Source organism: Macrobrachium nipponense, chromosome 35 (genome assembly GCF_015104395.2).
Source record: "Macrobrachium nipponense isolate FS-2020 chromosome 35, ASM1510439v2, whole genome shotgun sequence".
Taxonomy (NCBI): Eukaryota; Metazoa; Arthropoda; class Malacostraca; order Decapoda; family Palaemonidae; genus Macrobrachium; species Macrobrachium nipponense.
This window is the reverse complement of record NC_061096.1, coordinates 28802340-28819011: the sequence shown is the minus strand read 5'-3', so window position 1 is coordinate 28819011 and position 16672 is coordinate 28802340. Positions and strand designations below refer to the sequence as shown.

At 35.3% G+C, this 16672-nt stretch overlaps 1 protein-coding gene across 1 annotated transcript; it reads left to right on the top strand.

The window, feature by feature from the left end:
- The first annotated feature begins 341 nt into the window (after positions 1-341).
- On the top strand, positions 342-9307 carry LOC135208308 (uncharacterized). The gene is made up of 8 exons (XM_064240411.1): positions 342-516; positions 717-858; positions 1336-1464; positions 4259-4319; positions 5894-5999; positions 6334-6475; positions 7396-7515; positions 9064-9307. The coding sequence occupies exons 1-8, from the start codon at positions 473-475 to the stop codon at positions 9178-9180; spliced, it is 861 nt and encodes a 286-aa protein (XP_064096481.1). The 5' UTR covers positions 342-472; the 3' UTR covers positions 9181-9307.
- The last annotated feature ends 7365 nt before the right edge of the window (positions 9308-16672 follow it).

The window sequence follows — 16672 nt, the reverse complement described above, 5'->3', positions numbered from 1 at the left end:
TGGTTCGAGACTACTTTTAACTGTCTCTTTCATGTGTGACAGGACACTAGCAAAGTCCTGCGTTTAATTGTTCTATTCCCAAAGCAGCCTGTCATGCTCTAAATAAAATAAAACCTTTTTATTGTAAAATTTAGTCACATTAAAACTTGAAACTGCAAAATTTAATAAGAATAGAACTTCTCATCGTAAAGTACATTCCTGCTAATCGCCAACGAGCATTAGTTGACCTAAATAGTGGCTGTATGATATCATTTGAGTAACTCCTCTTCGTTGTACCTTACTGTACACCGCGACCTTGGTGTTGTCCTAAAAGGAATAAAAAAAAAAAATCTTTGCTGGCATATGCCTAGTTCCCAGATGCAGGACGAGAAAGATGAAAAAATATAACGTTTTAGAAAACACGTTTCGTAATCCCCACTATATAAAATAAGACGAGGAGGTCAGAACCACACTCTTCACCACCACCACAGCCATGAAGGTCGCACTGTTACTCCTCGGTCTTGCAGCCGCCGTAATGTAAGTGCTCTCTCTCTCTCTCTCTTGATTTGACTATGAAAATTTCTGATGAATATTTAAAGAACTATCATTTAACAGTCCTCCAATAGCCCGTGATGTTCATACCTAGTACAAACCAAGTCTTATTGAGTAGACCTTGATGCAATGGCCCCTAATTACAAATGCAGACATTCAAAAAAACGACTATTAACCCCTTGCAGGGTTCAAGGGGAACCATGGTGTCGATGCGGAGTTTTCATCACCTTCAGCGATGAAGAGGAGATGGTTTATGCGATCGACGACATCGCCATTCAGTCTTGTGACGACGTAGCCGAGACGTGCAAAACTACTTGCTCCTCCCAGGTAACTCTGCTTGATTACTCTTTCTTATCTCCACATCATTGGAAAATGTACTGAATAATGCTGCCTGAATACTTGGTATTGTTCCTAATGCTTAGTCTTCAGACCTTTTATTTTACCATTATCGGCTCGTTCTGTCTCGGGGTAGAGAACTTCCCGAGGTCTTCATATCTCAAACTTGTACTAGTGAGGCTGAAGCATATGAATCAAAAAATAAATTGTTAATTTAAAACGCCAGAAACCTTTACTTCCGGTATCACGCTTCAGTACATATTTGTCTGCTAATTTATCTTTGCTTATCTAAGGTTAACTTGTGTCTATTTCCAATCTTTTATAAATAGACGTAGTACACTGTTGAATCTTGCTTTGCACGCCAGTGGTCTATAGATATATATGAACGACGTCACATCATTTTGACTGATAAGAATAACAATAATCTTGATGTTCTATTAACGACGCCTCTTTCCCTTATTTCTCAAGATTAACGCACTGACCAACAACGGTGACCTGTGGTATGTGACCCCTTCTAATCAGACTGTAGGTCAGGTTATCTGCACGAAATTGGCTACCGCACACCACCACCACCACCATTATGTCCATAACCACTACGTAAGTGCTAAAAAACTGATACTTTTGCTTATGGCATTTCTCCCATTACAATTTTAATCGACGTTTCCCGTCGAAAGACACTTTTGTTAATTAACTTTGCTAGATATTAACACGGCTTCTTTTCATTTTTTTCTGTGAATAATAATATAACAGGTAATAATAATAATAATAATTTCTCTCGGCATCTTCCATTAATATTATTGATAGCGCCTATTTTCTTATCTAAGACTCTAGAAACACTAAAACACTGAGTTGGTGTCTTTAAACTAGAAACCATTAGCCAACGAATAAGGTTTTCTTTTAGTCCACCTTAAAAGCAAAACATTAATTACAGGCATATGGATATTTTGGAGTCTGCGCGGGCCCTTGGGAATACGCAGACATCGTCACCCAGCAGATGCTCTGCTGTGAAGACGGAGAACACGCCCACTGCATCAGCTAACTCCCAACACCTGTGCAATTGATCCACGAGGACACGTGTTAGGGCTGACAGTTTTCGGTTGTTAAAGAAGCATGAAATTCAAGACAATTTCTTAGACTTAAAATGGCAATATTATTTTATATCTTCTCCAACATAACGCGTTGTTTTGATTGGTTCTTGCCAGCAAAGCAATTGGTTTTGATTGGTTAAGGTTCCACTTCATGGCTATATCTGTACCACAGGACAATAAAGATGCTTCTTAGTCAAGTTGACCACATTTCATTGACCTTCATTGATTCAAATGTAAAATGTTAAACGGAAATAATCCATCCTTAATTCCTATTTGGTCAGACGTAACTGATAATCAACGTTGCTACAAAAAAAATTGTGATAAATAAAAAGAAATATTATAAACAACTGTAACAAAACCAATCAATAAATCGACTGACAAACAGGTAGATGAATGAATTTCGAATAAAAACGAATAACTATGGTTTCCCAATCTAAAGTTGATCACGGTGAGAAAAGTGAGTGGTAATGGGTTACGCTCCTTTTATTATGAAAATAACAAATCTTACAGACAAGTATAGGCCCGAAATTGGAGACCCACGAGACTCGTCATAAAGTATTAGCATTCTAGTTTTCAGCAAATATTCCGTGATGGGGTTGTTAACCCTACGCACTTTTTAACCCTGGTTGTGACCTCCATAATATATAATTTCTGGATTAGGTTAACTTTCCTCCTTAAGGAATCGAACTTGTTTTTCCCGTACTCGGTTCACGATAACGCTACCGATCACACGATTATCATTATTGTTATAGAAAATATGCCTGGATTCACTTGTAAAAGGCCTAAGGAGCGATTATGATAACAGTAACGAGAAAACATCACCATTAAAATTTGGAAAGACTAGTAAGACAGTGTCTAATTATAAATACTTATTTGTATATCAAATTACAATATCAAAGTTATTTTCCATTATGTTAGCAAAATGCATTTGTCTATGGAGACTTCATGCGCTCCCCTTCATCTTGCGAATGTGTAATTGAGGAAAAATGTACATAAATGACAGTACTTTAGTGTGTGAGATAAGCATCAATATACTGTAAACGCTTTCTTAGAGAATTCCCAGTTTCTATGAATGAATTTCACTCGATATTATCAATGTCATCATCTTGTCGGCAAACTGGATGATTTCATTTGGCCTCTTGGTTGGTAAAGTCCAGACTATTTAATATTTGCCAAGAAACTAAAACTTCTATTGTACTCAATAGCAGTAATACCCAACAGGCCATCTCTTACCATGTTCACTCTGTTTGAAAAGGCTATCCTCTGATTACAAGTTTCACCGAAGTTTCTTTTCCTCTAATGCCACGTCTTAGAATTCTCCTCCTGCCTATGTTTTTCCTCATTCTTACAGTCTGTCTTCTTTTAAAAGGCTGGTCTAGAGTTAAGCTTTTTCCTTTCTCTTCCTGTCTTGTTTTCTTCGAGCCTGGGATTGAAGAGAGCATTAATCTGGACATAACATTTTTATTTGCTCTTAAAAAGCATAAATGTACAAATATAGGTGTAGCAGGTGTCGGGGAATTCTCACTCTCTTTTCAAACTGTCACAGGTGTAGGTCATGAACAATAATCTGCAGAAATGCCCTTTAATTTCAATCTACAGTACTAGAACACACGGGACCCATTGATTATTGAATTGTGTTATCATACAACCTGCCAAATTTAACTGCATTCTAATACTCAGACGAAGGGAAAAAAACAGTTGCCCTTCTGAATTGAACTCTTACAAATTTGTTGGGATTAAAAGATTTGTTTTCATGGCCACATGAGGCATTTTCTTCGTGTTCAAATCCACAGGGACCATTGACTTCACATTCAAGCTTCTAAAGAATATGCTGTTCTTTAAAAAGGAGTAACAGAAAGTAAAGAGAAATACAGACAGAAGACACCCGTCATCAAAAAAATGAAAGCAAATGAACAAGTTAATAAATAAATAGGTAAAAATGTGAGTAAATTATCAAAACGCAAGGAGAATTGTATTGGGTAGTAAAGCATTGCATCTTCGCCTGAACTTTTGAAGTTCCAATTGCTCGACATCCTGAGGAAGCCTCCCCATATTTACTATATTCGGTAAATTAGATCATTCTCGTCTATGTAATCAAGAGTCAGCAAATTTCACCATTAACGGCCTTGAAGATCACTGCTCTCTCTCTCTCTCACACATGCACGCACACGGGCGCGCGCGAACACAACGCAATTCGTCGACTTTCTCTGATAATTGCTTAATCGTTATGTAATTATAATACTGAATACTGATATACTTGTGTCAAACTTTTTATGTAACTCTGCAAATAAGTTTAATTCCAGCGTAGGGTTCATGCAGCTCTCTTCAGGAAAGAAAAATTATCGTCAATGGAACCTGCAACAGGCACTGTCAATGACTGATTTGGGAAAACTATAAAAGCTTGTGACCTTTCACATCGAAAGCCCCTGATATATAGACGGGTTCAACATCCAGCTTGTTGTTTTCCTCGCATGTCTGTTGCTGAATAAATATACTGGAGTTTGATATAAAACAAACATTCAAAGGTGGAGAAACGGCTTTGAGATAAAGATAATCATAACGCACATGCATCGAGCCAGAACAAATCAAAAGAGGATGTGAAGTAAGCAGGCATGGTTCGGTAAAAAGAATACCGAATAATTTGGAAATGCTGAATATATTTTGTTGATTCCAAACTCGTGTTGTTGAAGTGATATTAAGTACTACGAAAAATCTTCTCAAGTTTCGAGTACTTGCCAGAATATAATTACATAAGTAAAATCGTGCGTAATTAATAAGCTATAATAAACATAAAATCTATGACCGAGCTTCACTCAAATTCCTGTTGGTTAACCTGAGCACCATAAGGAATGCTTAGGAACTTTCATTCCCAATCATAGTCCAACTGTGTTGCAAATTTCGATCTTCTCTCTTCAGAATTGTCATTTATTTTGGAACGTTAACGTCTAGAGGGTAATGAGAATAATAAAAAGTAGTAAAATTATAGCCCCACTGTGTATGTGGGATTGAAATGAAGAAAAACATTGATATATAATATATATATATATATATATATATATATTATATATACTATATAATATATATAGAATATCTATATATATATATATATATAATCATATATATATATATATATTAATATATATTATAGAATATATTAAAACTAATATCAGATAAAAATAAGAAACTAGGCATTTAAACGATGACGGAACCATGGAATACATCGCATTGTTTCCGGGGCCTTTCCATACTAAGTGCAAAGTTAATTAACCTTTCATTATGGTATACATTCCCATTAACGACTACTTGAGTTTACCTTGCACACTTTACTTGCATACACCGTATTCTAATTTGTGTAGGGAAATACATTCAGTCTCGTTTCACTGAATTATTGCATCTCAGTTTCGACTCAAATAAGGTTCCATTAACGTTTCAGCCTTGCTATTGTGCCTGCAGTGTGTCTTGGGCGCGCACACGGTAAAGTTCAATTGCAGCATCCTATTATTTTCACCCATTCTTTTCCCTTTGCTGTCCACCTCCCTCAGTTTTCATTGCTTCATATTTTCCCTTCCTTTTGCTAAGAGTGTAAATGTGATTCTCCCCTCTCGTTAAGCTGATTTCCATTACAATATGATATATAATAACGCATATTTCCCAAATAAGGAAAAGACTCAAACCGAAAAATAGGGCGTCCATCCTATCTTGCAGATGTGAACTTACGAAAGATCACTTACCGAAAGCGGACGTTTTCCCACAAAATTGAGTAAACAAGGTCATCTGAGTGCACCTTTCGTTCGACTGTTACGAAACGTATGGCGCCGGGAAGGTGGCACCCATAGCTCGTCCTACTTCGTGCCTTGATGAAAAAGGTCCCTCTTTTCATTATCACATTAAAAAGTCCCGTTTCGAAATCAAAGGTCGACTGGAACCGCGTATTTAAGGAGAGGATGAAGCATCTGTCCTCACTCTGATCCCAACAGCCAGAGAGAGAGAGAGAGGCACGATGAAGCTCGCACTTGTCCTTCTTGCCTTGGTTGTGGCCGTAAGGTAGGCAGTACTTAATTATAAACGCAACACACACACACACACACACACATATATATATAATATATATATAATATATCAAAATGCGCATTTTGGAGAATAATATCTCATAATTATAAATTAGAGTATAAGATATGAATAGAAATTTCACGAATGCATAAAAGGTGAAGCATTCTTGTTTGAAGCAAATATCTATTCTTTTCTCATTCTTAAACAGTCTACTTTGTTTACTAAACGCCGCTCTCCTTAAAATGACAATGCCTTATTTTGAGGATCCTAGATGAACCACTTTAGTATAATTAGTGAAACGTTTTATTTATTTATTTACTACTGACAGTGCCCAAAAGGAGCCATGGTGCCGCTGTGGCGCCTTCATCACTTATAACGATGACGAGGCTATGGTTTACGAAGCACCAGAAATCACCATCGATTCCTGCCAAGACGATGCTAAGGAGTGCAAGATTGCCTGTGTGACGGAGGTATGAGATTCTCTCTCTCTAATTGCTTTGAGCACTCATAATGTTTATGCAGTAAATTAACAGCAAAAATTTGTGCCGATTTCTATCCTCATCATAATAAAGTAGTTAGGTATCTAACCACTCTCATATATATATATATATATATATATATATATATATAGATATAATAGTATATTATATATATACATCTACATACATACCTCTATATATATATTTATTAAAAAAAAATTTATACCGATATATATATATTATATATATATATATAGTAATATACTATGATATATATATACATCTACATACATATACCTAATATAATATATACCTAGATATATCTAAATATGTAAGTAGGAGATGATAGGATATATAGATAATATGGGGAGAGGTAGGTAATCAGGGATAGCAGTCTATCATACATATACTATATATATATATATATCTATCTATATATATTATATATATTATACTATATATTATATATATAATAATTATATATATAGTATTATATATATACATTCTACATACATTATACCTATAATATATTATATACCTATTATATATATATCTATATATATATTTATATATATATGTATATTCTATATAATGTATATATATGTATATGCCTATATATGTATGTATATAATATACATATAACATATATATATACTATATATATATATATATATATATATTATATATATATATATTAATATAGTATATATATCTATATATATATATATATATATATATATATCATATATATTATATATATATATATATATATATATATATATATAATATATATATATCTATTATATAATTTATATTGGCAGACAGATAAATAGACTGGAAGACAGTTACTGTCACCTGCTGAATTACAGTACTTCGGGATACTAAATATTTATATCTCTTTCTCTTCTCAGTTGAAGCAGCTTAGCAACGACGGCGACATGTGGTATACGCTTCCATCCAACAAAACCGTAGGACAGTACATTTGCGAGACTTTGACAGCACTCCACTACGACTTCGTCCATAACCACATCGTAAGCTTTCCTTTAAAGGATGTTCATTTTATTGCCATGCGTTTTGTTTTTACATATATATTTACATATATATGTATGTAAATATATTAGAGTAAATTTATATAACTGTTTGTAAGGATCAGGTGCTTAGGATGTCTGGTGCACCTCAGAAGAGTTAATAAGAGCGAAGTTTGGTTTGAAAAAAATACATATATATATTGTGTGTGATATATATATATATATATATATATATATATATATATATATATATATACATATATATATATATATATATATATATATATATATATTTATATATAACACCCAAACCCAAACTTCGTTCTTATTAAAGACCTTGGTGTGATGATGAATAGGAACATGTTATGCAATGATCAAATAGCCATTCTGTTGGCAAAATGTAAAGCAAAAATGGGAATGTTGTTACGGCACTTCAAAACAAGAAAAGCTGAACACGTGATTATGCTTTATAAAACATATGTTCGTAGTCCACTTGAATATTGCAATATGATATGGTACCCACACTATCAAAAGGATATTGCACAAATAGAGAGTGTACAAAGGTCCTTTACAGCTAGAATAGAAGAAGTTAAGGACCTAGACTACTGGGAAAGACTACAATCCTTAAAATTATATAGTCTAGAAAGGAGAAGAGAACGCTACATGATAATTCAGGCATGGAAACAGATAGAAGGAATAACAGAAAATATCATGGAACTAAAAATATCAGAAAGAGCAAGCAGAGGTAGATTAATAGTGCCCAAAACTATACCAGGAAAAATAAGGAAAGCACACAGAACATTAATCCACTACGCACCAGCATCGATAATGCAGCGTCTATTCAATGCGTTGCCAGCTCATCTGAGGAATATATCAGGAGTGAGCGTAGATGTGTTTAAGAATAAGCTCGACAAATATCTAAACTGCATCCCAGACCATCCAAGATTGAAGATGCAAAATATACCGGAAGATGTACTAGCAACTCTCTGGTAGACATTAGAGGCGCCTCACACTGAGGGACCTGGGGCAACCCGAACGAACTGTAAGGTCTGTAAGGTCTGCGCTGCACTAGACATCCTAAGCACCTGATCCTTACACACAGTTATCATAAATTTACTCTCTGATATATTTATATATACACACACACACACACACACACACATATATATATATATATATATATATATATATATATATATATATATATATATATATATATATATATATATATATATATATATATAATGTGTGTGTATAAAGTGTTTGTGATATGCATATGAATGACAGAATATAAAAGTATGAAAGAGTAAATTTATATACAAAAAATATTAAAAAAGTGAAATTAGTGGCCAAAGTCTGTATAAGTGACATGAACTTGTGGAAAGAATGGGAGAAGATAAGATCTCAAAGGTATGAATAGAAGGCAATATGTCAGGAAGCACATTCCTCTACCACGGCATAGATTTCGTCTTTTACATTGCCACAAGCGAGTTTTTAATATAATTATTTGATTCCCCATTAATCTGATTTATAATTACAAAATTATTATAGGTATATGGCTATTTCGAAGTGTGTGGTGGCCCCTGGGAGTACACAGGCGTGTCCTCACAGGGAATGCTCTGCTGTGATGACGGATTCCAAGAGCACTGCATCAATGAGAAGAATTAAATAGGAGGCTCGGAGAATCTGGCACGATTCAATACCGACATCAAGGAGAGGATGGAATCGTTACACTTTGTCTAATTTATCTCAGAATCTATCTTCATCAGTTGCCAGACTTTACGTAATGTCATTAACTGGGAATTTGAGAATAAAATTGGGACAGAGAATAATAGTTTGACTTCAAACCCTTAGGGGTAAAATTTTGTTATCCAAGTGAACGTGTGAGTTTCATGGCTGGAGAATGTTCATGTTGCTCATTATTGAAAGACTTCAGTGATATCACCTGCGGTTATTTACAGCCAGCTCAAACAAACACAATTGAAATGAAATCCTGAAGCTTTGGCATACAGTACCTCAACAGCAACACCATGAATTTCAAGGGCTTGGGAAGAGTCGAGAAGCTGCAAGAATTGGAGAACTATGTTCCATATTTTGTTGCATACTTCTTTCATTTGAATAACAAATTTTGATAGTTTTGTCAGAAGAGTCAGACTGACTAAAGTCTGTTCTCTCTCTCTCTCTCTTTTTTTTTTTTTGAGCTGATGGTAAATAACCTCAATTCATATCTTCGAAGCTAACCGTGATTGTGAGTCACTAAAGACTACAATTCAAATTCATCGGCCAATCAAAAGCAACATAGAGACTTCAACGATCTCCCTGGTAGACTTTTACATTTAGCCCCAAAAACACAAGCAATAATGGTGCTTTGAGAAAGCTGTTAAGATACTGAAACAGTATATAATAGAAACACGATCCTCCTCTCATGGAAATCTTGTTTGTTTGTTTGTATGGTATTTTTATGTTGCATGGAACCAGTGGTTATTCATTAACGGGACCAACGTCTTTACGTGACTTCCAAACCACGTCGAGAGTGAACTTCCATCAACAGAAATACACATCTCTAACCCCACATTGGAATCCCCGAGAATTCTCTCTCATGGCAGCCAATCGTTCACGCTATATGCAAAACGAATTTCCTGCTTATAGAAAGGGTCAATGTGGCATGGGGCTGAGCTATGCCAAAACAAATACCTTATAAATTATTAAGTTTCTCACTATGAAATAAAGTCATTTACCTAACAATTCTTGGTGTTTCTTTCAACTTCATTTTCCCTTTTCCTCAATACCTGGAACTATTTTACCAAATTCTGCTAGAAAACTAAGTATTTGTTATGCACTCCAGCAAAGTTACAACTATTGACCCCCATGATTTTCCTTGTATAATCAGCATTATTTTTTACTGTGATGAATGACAATGCTTGGCGTTACTTTTCCCTTCTCAACTTCTGTTAATAGACTCCTCGGATATTTTGTTTACATTTTAGATTAGCTGCATACCCACCGGATCTGTCTTTCAGACAGAATTCTTCAAATAATTTTTCCCTTTTCCCCGAAAATTAATTGATTATGAATCACAACAGCCAAAATTTATATATGCAGTGAAAATAGACACAGACGTTTTCAAGAAAACCGCTGTTCATAAATAGCATTGATTTCTTCCACTTAGGTAGTGTAAGAGGAACGGCATCAAAACAAGTCAGTACAGTTGTGTTTGTTTGTATGGTGTTTTTACGTTGCATGGAACCAGTGGTTATTCAGCAACGGGACCAACGGTTTTATGTGACTTCCGAACCACGTCGAGAGTGAACTTCTATCACCAGAAATACACATATCTCACTCCTCCATAGAATGCCCCAGAATCGAACTCGCGGCCGAGGTGGTACGCCAACACCATACCGACCACGCCACAGAGGCGCTAGTCAGTACAGGCCCTTGTTAAGATTGGTAAAAGGATTAAAAGGCACGGTGTAAACCTCAAGACTTTTCTCACAAACAAAATCAGCGAGAGGCAGAAGCCAAATCTCCCAAATATAAAAGAGCTTATGGTAGTTGGTCAAAACGGGGCATCTTCCAGCGCAAAAATACTCATATCATGTTAAAAATTTATGAAAAGTTAGATCCTGGAGGCTTAGGACATATAAGAAAGGAAGCTTTTGATAATAATACACCATTCCTGCAAATATTGGACTACTTACCGAACAATACTTAGGTTTTTTTTATGAGATAATTCAGATGATACATTTTCTAAGTACTTTGAAAAGAAACATGAATTTGAAAATCTCGCAGCAGTAAGTATTGTTATATACTCGTAGTCATTAAACAAATCACAAAGCGATACTGGCTGATGTAAAAAATGTGTGGTTTAGCTGTAACGAATAGCTGCAATTTAAGAAACATGATCTGCATAATATACGTACATTCATATTTTCTACTCCAATTTTTTTAAACATCTGTCTAGAAGCGAGTCAGTTTAATCTTTCTGCCAAAGCATCGACAAACTGACTAACAAATATGTCTTAAATCAACATGTCAATACACCTTCTTGATATTTGCTACATTTCTCAGTCCATGATTTTTTTTTAATTATCTATTTTCAGATTTTTATAAGTGAGCTTCAGGATTCCATGTGTTATATGAAAGAGAGCTATAATTAATAATATGTTTAATATACCATTATGATGTGATGTGCTGTGACTTTTTTAGAATGTGCAGACTTATCATTTTTAACTTCCCATGGAGACAGAGTCCGGGCGACAACCTAGAGAAAGCTGATAGCTCTTTTCTGGGATGGTGTGACACTAAGATGCCTACTTAGCAGGTCAATGTTCGTTCTGTGGGTATGTGAGTTAAAGAGGCTATTGTCCAAGGTGCCTTTGAAAACTGGCTGTGACCAGTTACTTGGGGCGTTGATGAAGAGTGTGAGTTCATGTGTACGTGTACAAACTATGTCCATTCTTAATGGCATGCTTTAGCCAAAAACTAGGGAGACAGCTACGAGAGAAAAGGCAGAATGCTGGGATAGCTCTGCAAAAGTTATATTTGTTTCTGTGTGTGACGTTCCAGGCTGCAATGGGTAAGAATCGTTATGATTTAGCCAAAGGGATGGCTTGTTTTGATATCTTGTAAAGATGTTCTATTTCATTTAATCTTTTGGCTTTGTCTTTACAATTGCGTGTGCTCACGAGTGTGTTCTCCTGTCTTTTAAACAGGTGGATCTAGTGAGGGGCTAAGTGTCCTAGTGAGGGGACTGTATTTTGGAGAAGAGATAATTGGTGTGACTAATTACTGATTTAGACTATTAAAATACCGGGGGTTTGTCTGTGAGACTGAACTATTATCATTCCGTTAATTATCCTGTAAGAACCTGAATTATTCAAGTAGTACTTTACTTAGAATAAATGTCTATTTTTGTAGTTCCGACTCTGATTTGATGACCTGATGGAATGGAGAGAGAGAGAGGGAGAGGAAGGCTATTACCAGTGGTTGCCTAGAGAGAGAGAGAGAGAGAGAGAGGGAGGGACTGAGTGTTACCAGTTCGCCTTATGCTATGGCTAAACGCATACCCAATATGAAAATAGCTGGGGGGCGACGCTCCTCGCTGTTAATAGTGGTGGCCAGCGGTGGTCGAACGTAAAAGCCTTTTGTGATATTGTGGAAAATTGTTAAATTTCAGTTGCTATGTGAGAGGGAATGAGAAATATCCGTCCATTAACTGTGGTAATGGGAAGGGAAGGATTGTACTAGTCATCAAATTTGCCCATGGTGATGCCTCGAGGGGTTGGGCACAGTCAGTTAGAGCTGAGAACTTGTGAGTGCATTTCCGAGACGTCTGAGTGTGTGTGAATGATCGGCGAGTGCGTTGTGCCGACGAGATTTGCGTGTTTATGATTGCACAGATTCCGGGGTTTTCTCTCATTGTGAAGCGGTGAGTGTTACAATGTGTTTTTTTGAGTCTTGGGTTTTTTTTTTTAATCATTTTGTGTTATGGGATTGGTTTAGGATACCACATTTTTTTCCCCATAGTAGCAGAAAGTGATGTGTTTTTTTATTGGCGCATGTTTAGAAGAGACGCATTCGTCTTTGTTTAATACATGTGTGTGTATGAATGGTTTTCATATATCCAATACTGTGGTTTTGCTTGGATATAGAGCGCCCACTTATTCTTACGCGGTCAGCGTAATTTTTGCTGATCGGAGCGAGGGGTATTGCAAGGGGAGGGTAGTAATGGTCTGCCTCGGGGGGTACTCAAACACTATTCAGGGGGGTGTTCTAACGCTCAGAGGAGGGTGAATTTTTTTTTTTTTTTAGTGGGGGGTGAATTTCTTCTTTTTTTTTTTCATTGTGTTGGGGTATTGGGGGAAGAATTTGCCCTTGGTAATGAATTTCCAATGCCAAAGGACATCAGCTGATAATTTGTAGATGATGTGAGATGCCTGTAGGGTTTTTTTTAGAAAGAGATTTTCTTTCTCTTGAGTGAAGAGAAAAGGAAATTAAGTGTATATGTATATATATATATATTAATATTATATATATATATATATATCTATATATATATATATTATATATATATATAATATATATATATATATATGTGTGTGTGTGTGTGTGTGTGTGTGTGTGTGTGTGTGTGTGTAACTTTTCCTTATGCTTTGGAAAGCATAATTATAATGGGGACACAGAGATTATTATTTTTTTTTAATGGAGATTTGCTTGGTGTTGGGGAGATTACTTTAAAATGGTGCTGGGTGATGATGATTGCCAAGTGGTGCTGAATGGTGATGCCCAGTGGTGCTGACTGATGTTGTCAGGTGGTGTCGCCATTGGTGGTGGATGGGTGCCTCGTGTTGTATTTGGTGTATACTGGGGAAATGGTGTTGATTGTGGGTGTGGCAATATTGGTGTATACTTGGGGACTGGCAATATTAATGCCCTTACTTGAGATATTTTACTGGAGAATTCTTATTACTATTATTACTTGAGATATTTTACGGGAGAGGTACTTAAGTAGAATTATCATTATTTGAGATATTTCATGGGAGATTATTTTATAATTATTACAGATAATTATATTATGGAGAATTATTACAATGAATTATGGGAGAAGTTTTGTGGTTAATTATTTATTGAGTTTCTGTGACTTTGGAGAATATGTCAGTAGTTCATGGGCGATGAATCTGGCTGAATTTTTGGTGAATTGTGCTGAATTTTGCTGAACTTCTGGTAAATTTTGTGCCAAAATTTTGGTTATTGGGCAAGCATTAACATTGGTGATATTTTTTATACTAATACTGTGATTTTTTTATATATACTAACATGGGTGTTGTAATGCTGTCAAAGGTGGTGGTGTTTTTTTTTTTTTAATTTGGGAGGAACTAGCAACACATTTTTTTTCTTTTTTTTATGAGTTCAGCAGAGAATTGCTTGACATCTACGTGAGTCATGGGGATAGTTAACAGTGCCGTTGATTTTTCTTTTTTCCTTTTTTGGAAGTTAGCCATTGCTGACACAAGTTTTTTATCATGGGTGAATTTGAATTTATTTTTCTCTCCAGTTTGTGTGAATTTTTTTTAATGTCTCAGTTCGTGACTTGCAGTCATTGTTCAGGAACGTGTTTATAATTTCAGCCTTTTGATGCTGCAGAGAGATTTATGGGAGAATTTTTGCATTTTTTTAATGCATACGAAATGGCACTACATTTTTTTCTGGATATTTGTGTTCCAGAAGTTGTGGGTTTTCTTGCACAATACCTTTGTTGTATTTGTGACAATTTTGCCAGAGATAGGAAACTTGGTTGTTTCTAGTGGCCTATGTCGTAGAGATTATGGAGAAGTCTTTGTTTAGACACTTTGAATTTGGAGTTTTGTTATAATGAGTTGTGGCACATTGGTGATTTTTTCTAGAATTTTCTGTTCAATTTTATTTGCCGAGTTTTTGCCCTTTTTCAGCAGTTATGCTAGACAGAGAGTTTATAGTTTTTGACTATAACATTGAGTTATTCTCTGGAGAATTGGAGGTATATTATTTTGGAGATGTAATTGGAGATATATATTGGAGGTATAATATTTTTGGCCATTTAATATTTTATTTTTTTGGAAATATTCCACAGTCTAGGCCTATTGTGGTGAGAGCTATGTTTAGTTCAATTATTTTGCAGCCATCTTTGTTGCAAATGGAGACACATTTTTGAGGAGATGTGAGGCAATATGTTGTTAGTGTATCAGCTGGGTGCTTTGAGTGCATTTTTTTTGGAGATGGAGAATTTCTTATTATCCTGCTTGGAGATATAATATTCTTAGGAAACTTGTTTTATTCTACATGGAGCTATTGGTGAAATAGAGGTATTTTTCTATTTGCCGAAATAGAGGTGAATATTCTTTATTGCTGGAGTGGTGGTTTTTATTAACACGTGGTTATTGGTGAAATAAGAGGGAATATGGTGGTGTGGTTATTAATTAAATGGAGGAAATATTTTCATCACTGGAGTGGTGTTATTATTAATATTGGTGATATATATATATATATATATATATATATATATATATATATACCTATATATATACATATGGGTGGAAGTGATCTTTGGGGGTGACCTTTTTTGTGGTTATGATTTTTTTTTTCTTGAGTTGAATTCGTGGAGTTTTTATGAGCCACGAGAAGGGTTCTGTGGTTCTTTTTGGTTCCATGAGTTATTGGAAGCGAGTGGTATTACTGCATTGTGGTCCTACAGAGATGATGTGATTTTTTGTGTTCACCAGTGAGTTATTTTTTGGAGGCATATAATTGCTGAATTATGAGTTTACCGTAGTTTTTTTTCATCCTGAATAGGTGATAATTTTCATTTTTTATATAATTGGGCAGTATCATGTGAGAGTTGTCCTTGAGAGTTTCCAAAGTTGCGAGTCTGACTAGACATTTTTATGCTGCAGTTCGCAGGTGGATTTTTTGCTGAAAATACTGTGATGAGTCTGGTGTGATGACTCTTTTCCTCTAGTGGTGATTGCTCAGAGTTTTTGCAATATCTGGAAATGTTGACCATAGCATTTCATGAAAGTGTATGTGTAAGAGTTTGCTTTCTGGCCATGTCCGATAGCTTGAATAGTTGCAATGGAAAAATTCCGTAACTATACATATTGCATTTGTTGGGGAAAACACAGGGTTATGTATATCAAGCATATATTATGTGCTTTGTGATGGGGGAAGTTCACTTCTAGTTATCTTTTTTTTATTTTTATTTTTTTTCCTTTTCCTATGAGAGATGTAATTGGGAATTGAGCTTTGAATAGCATTTCTTTTTGGACGGGAGATGTAATTTATCGGGCTTTGTGAATTGTATAGTGGGTGTTTTGAGATTAATTATGTGAGCAGTGAGGGGTTTTTGCTGTTAGACAGTAAAGAGTTTTTACTGGTTTTGTGGGTTGTTGAAATATCAGAGCTTGAGAGAACATTTTTGCTTTTTGGGTCTGGGCTTGTTAAGAAATTTTTTTTTTTTTCTTGGGCTCATTATTTTTTTTTTCTTTTTTTTACTTGTGAGGATTTGAGTTTGAAATGTGAGTGCAGAAGTCCATGGAGTTACTGTGAGTTCTGGGTTGTGTGTGCTGGTGTGTGAATCTGGTGAATTTTTTTTTTATTGTTGGAGAATTGAGTTAGAGAACTTAAT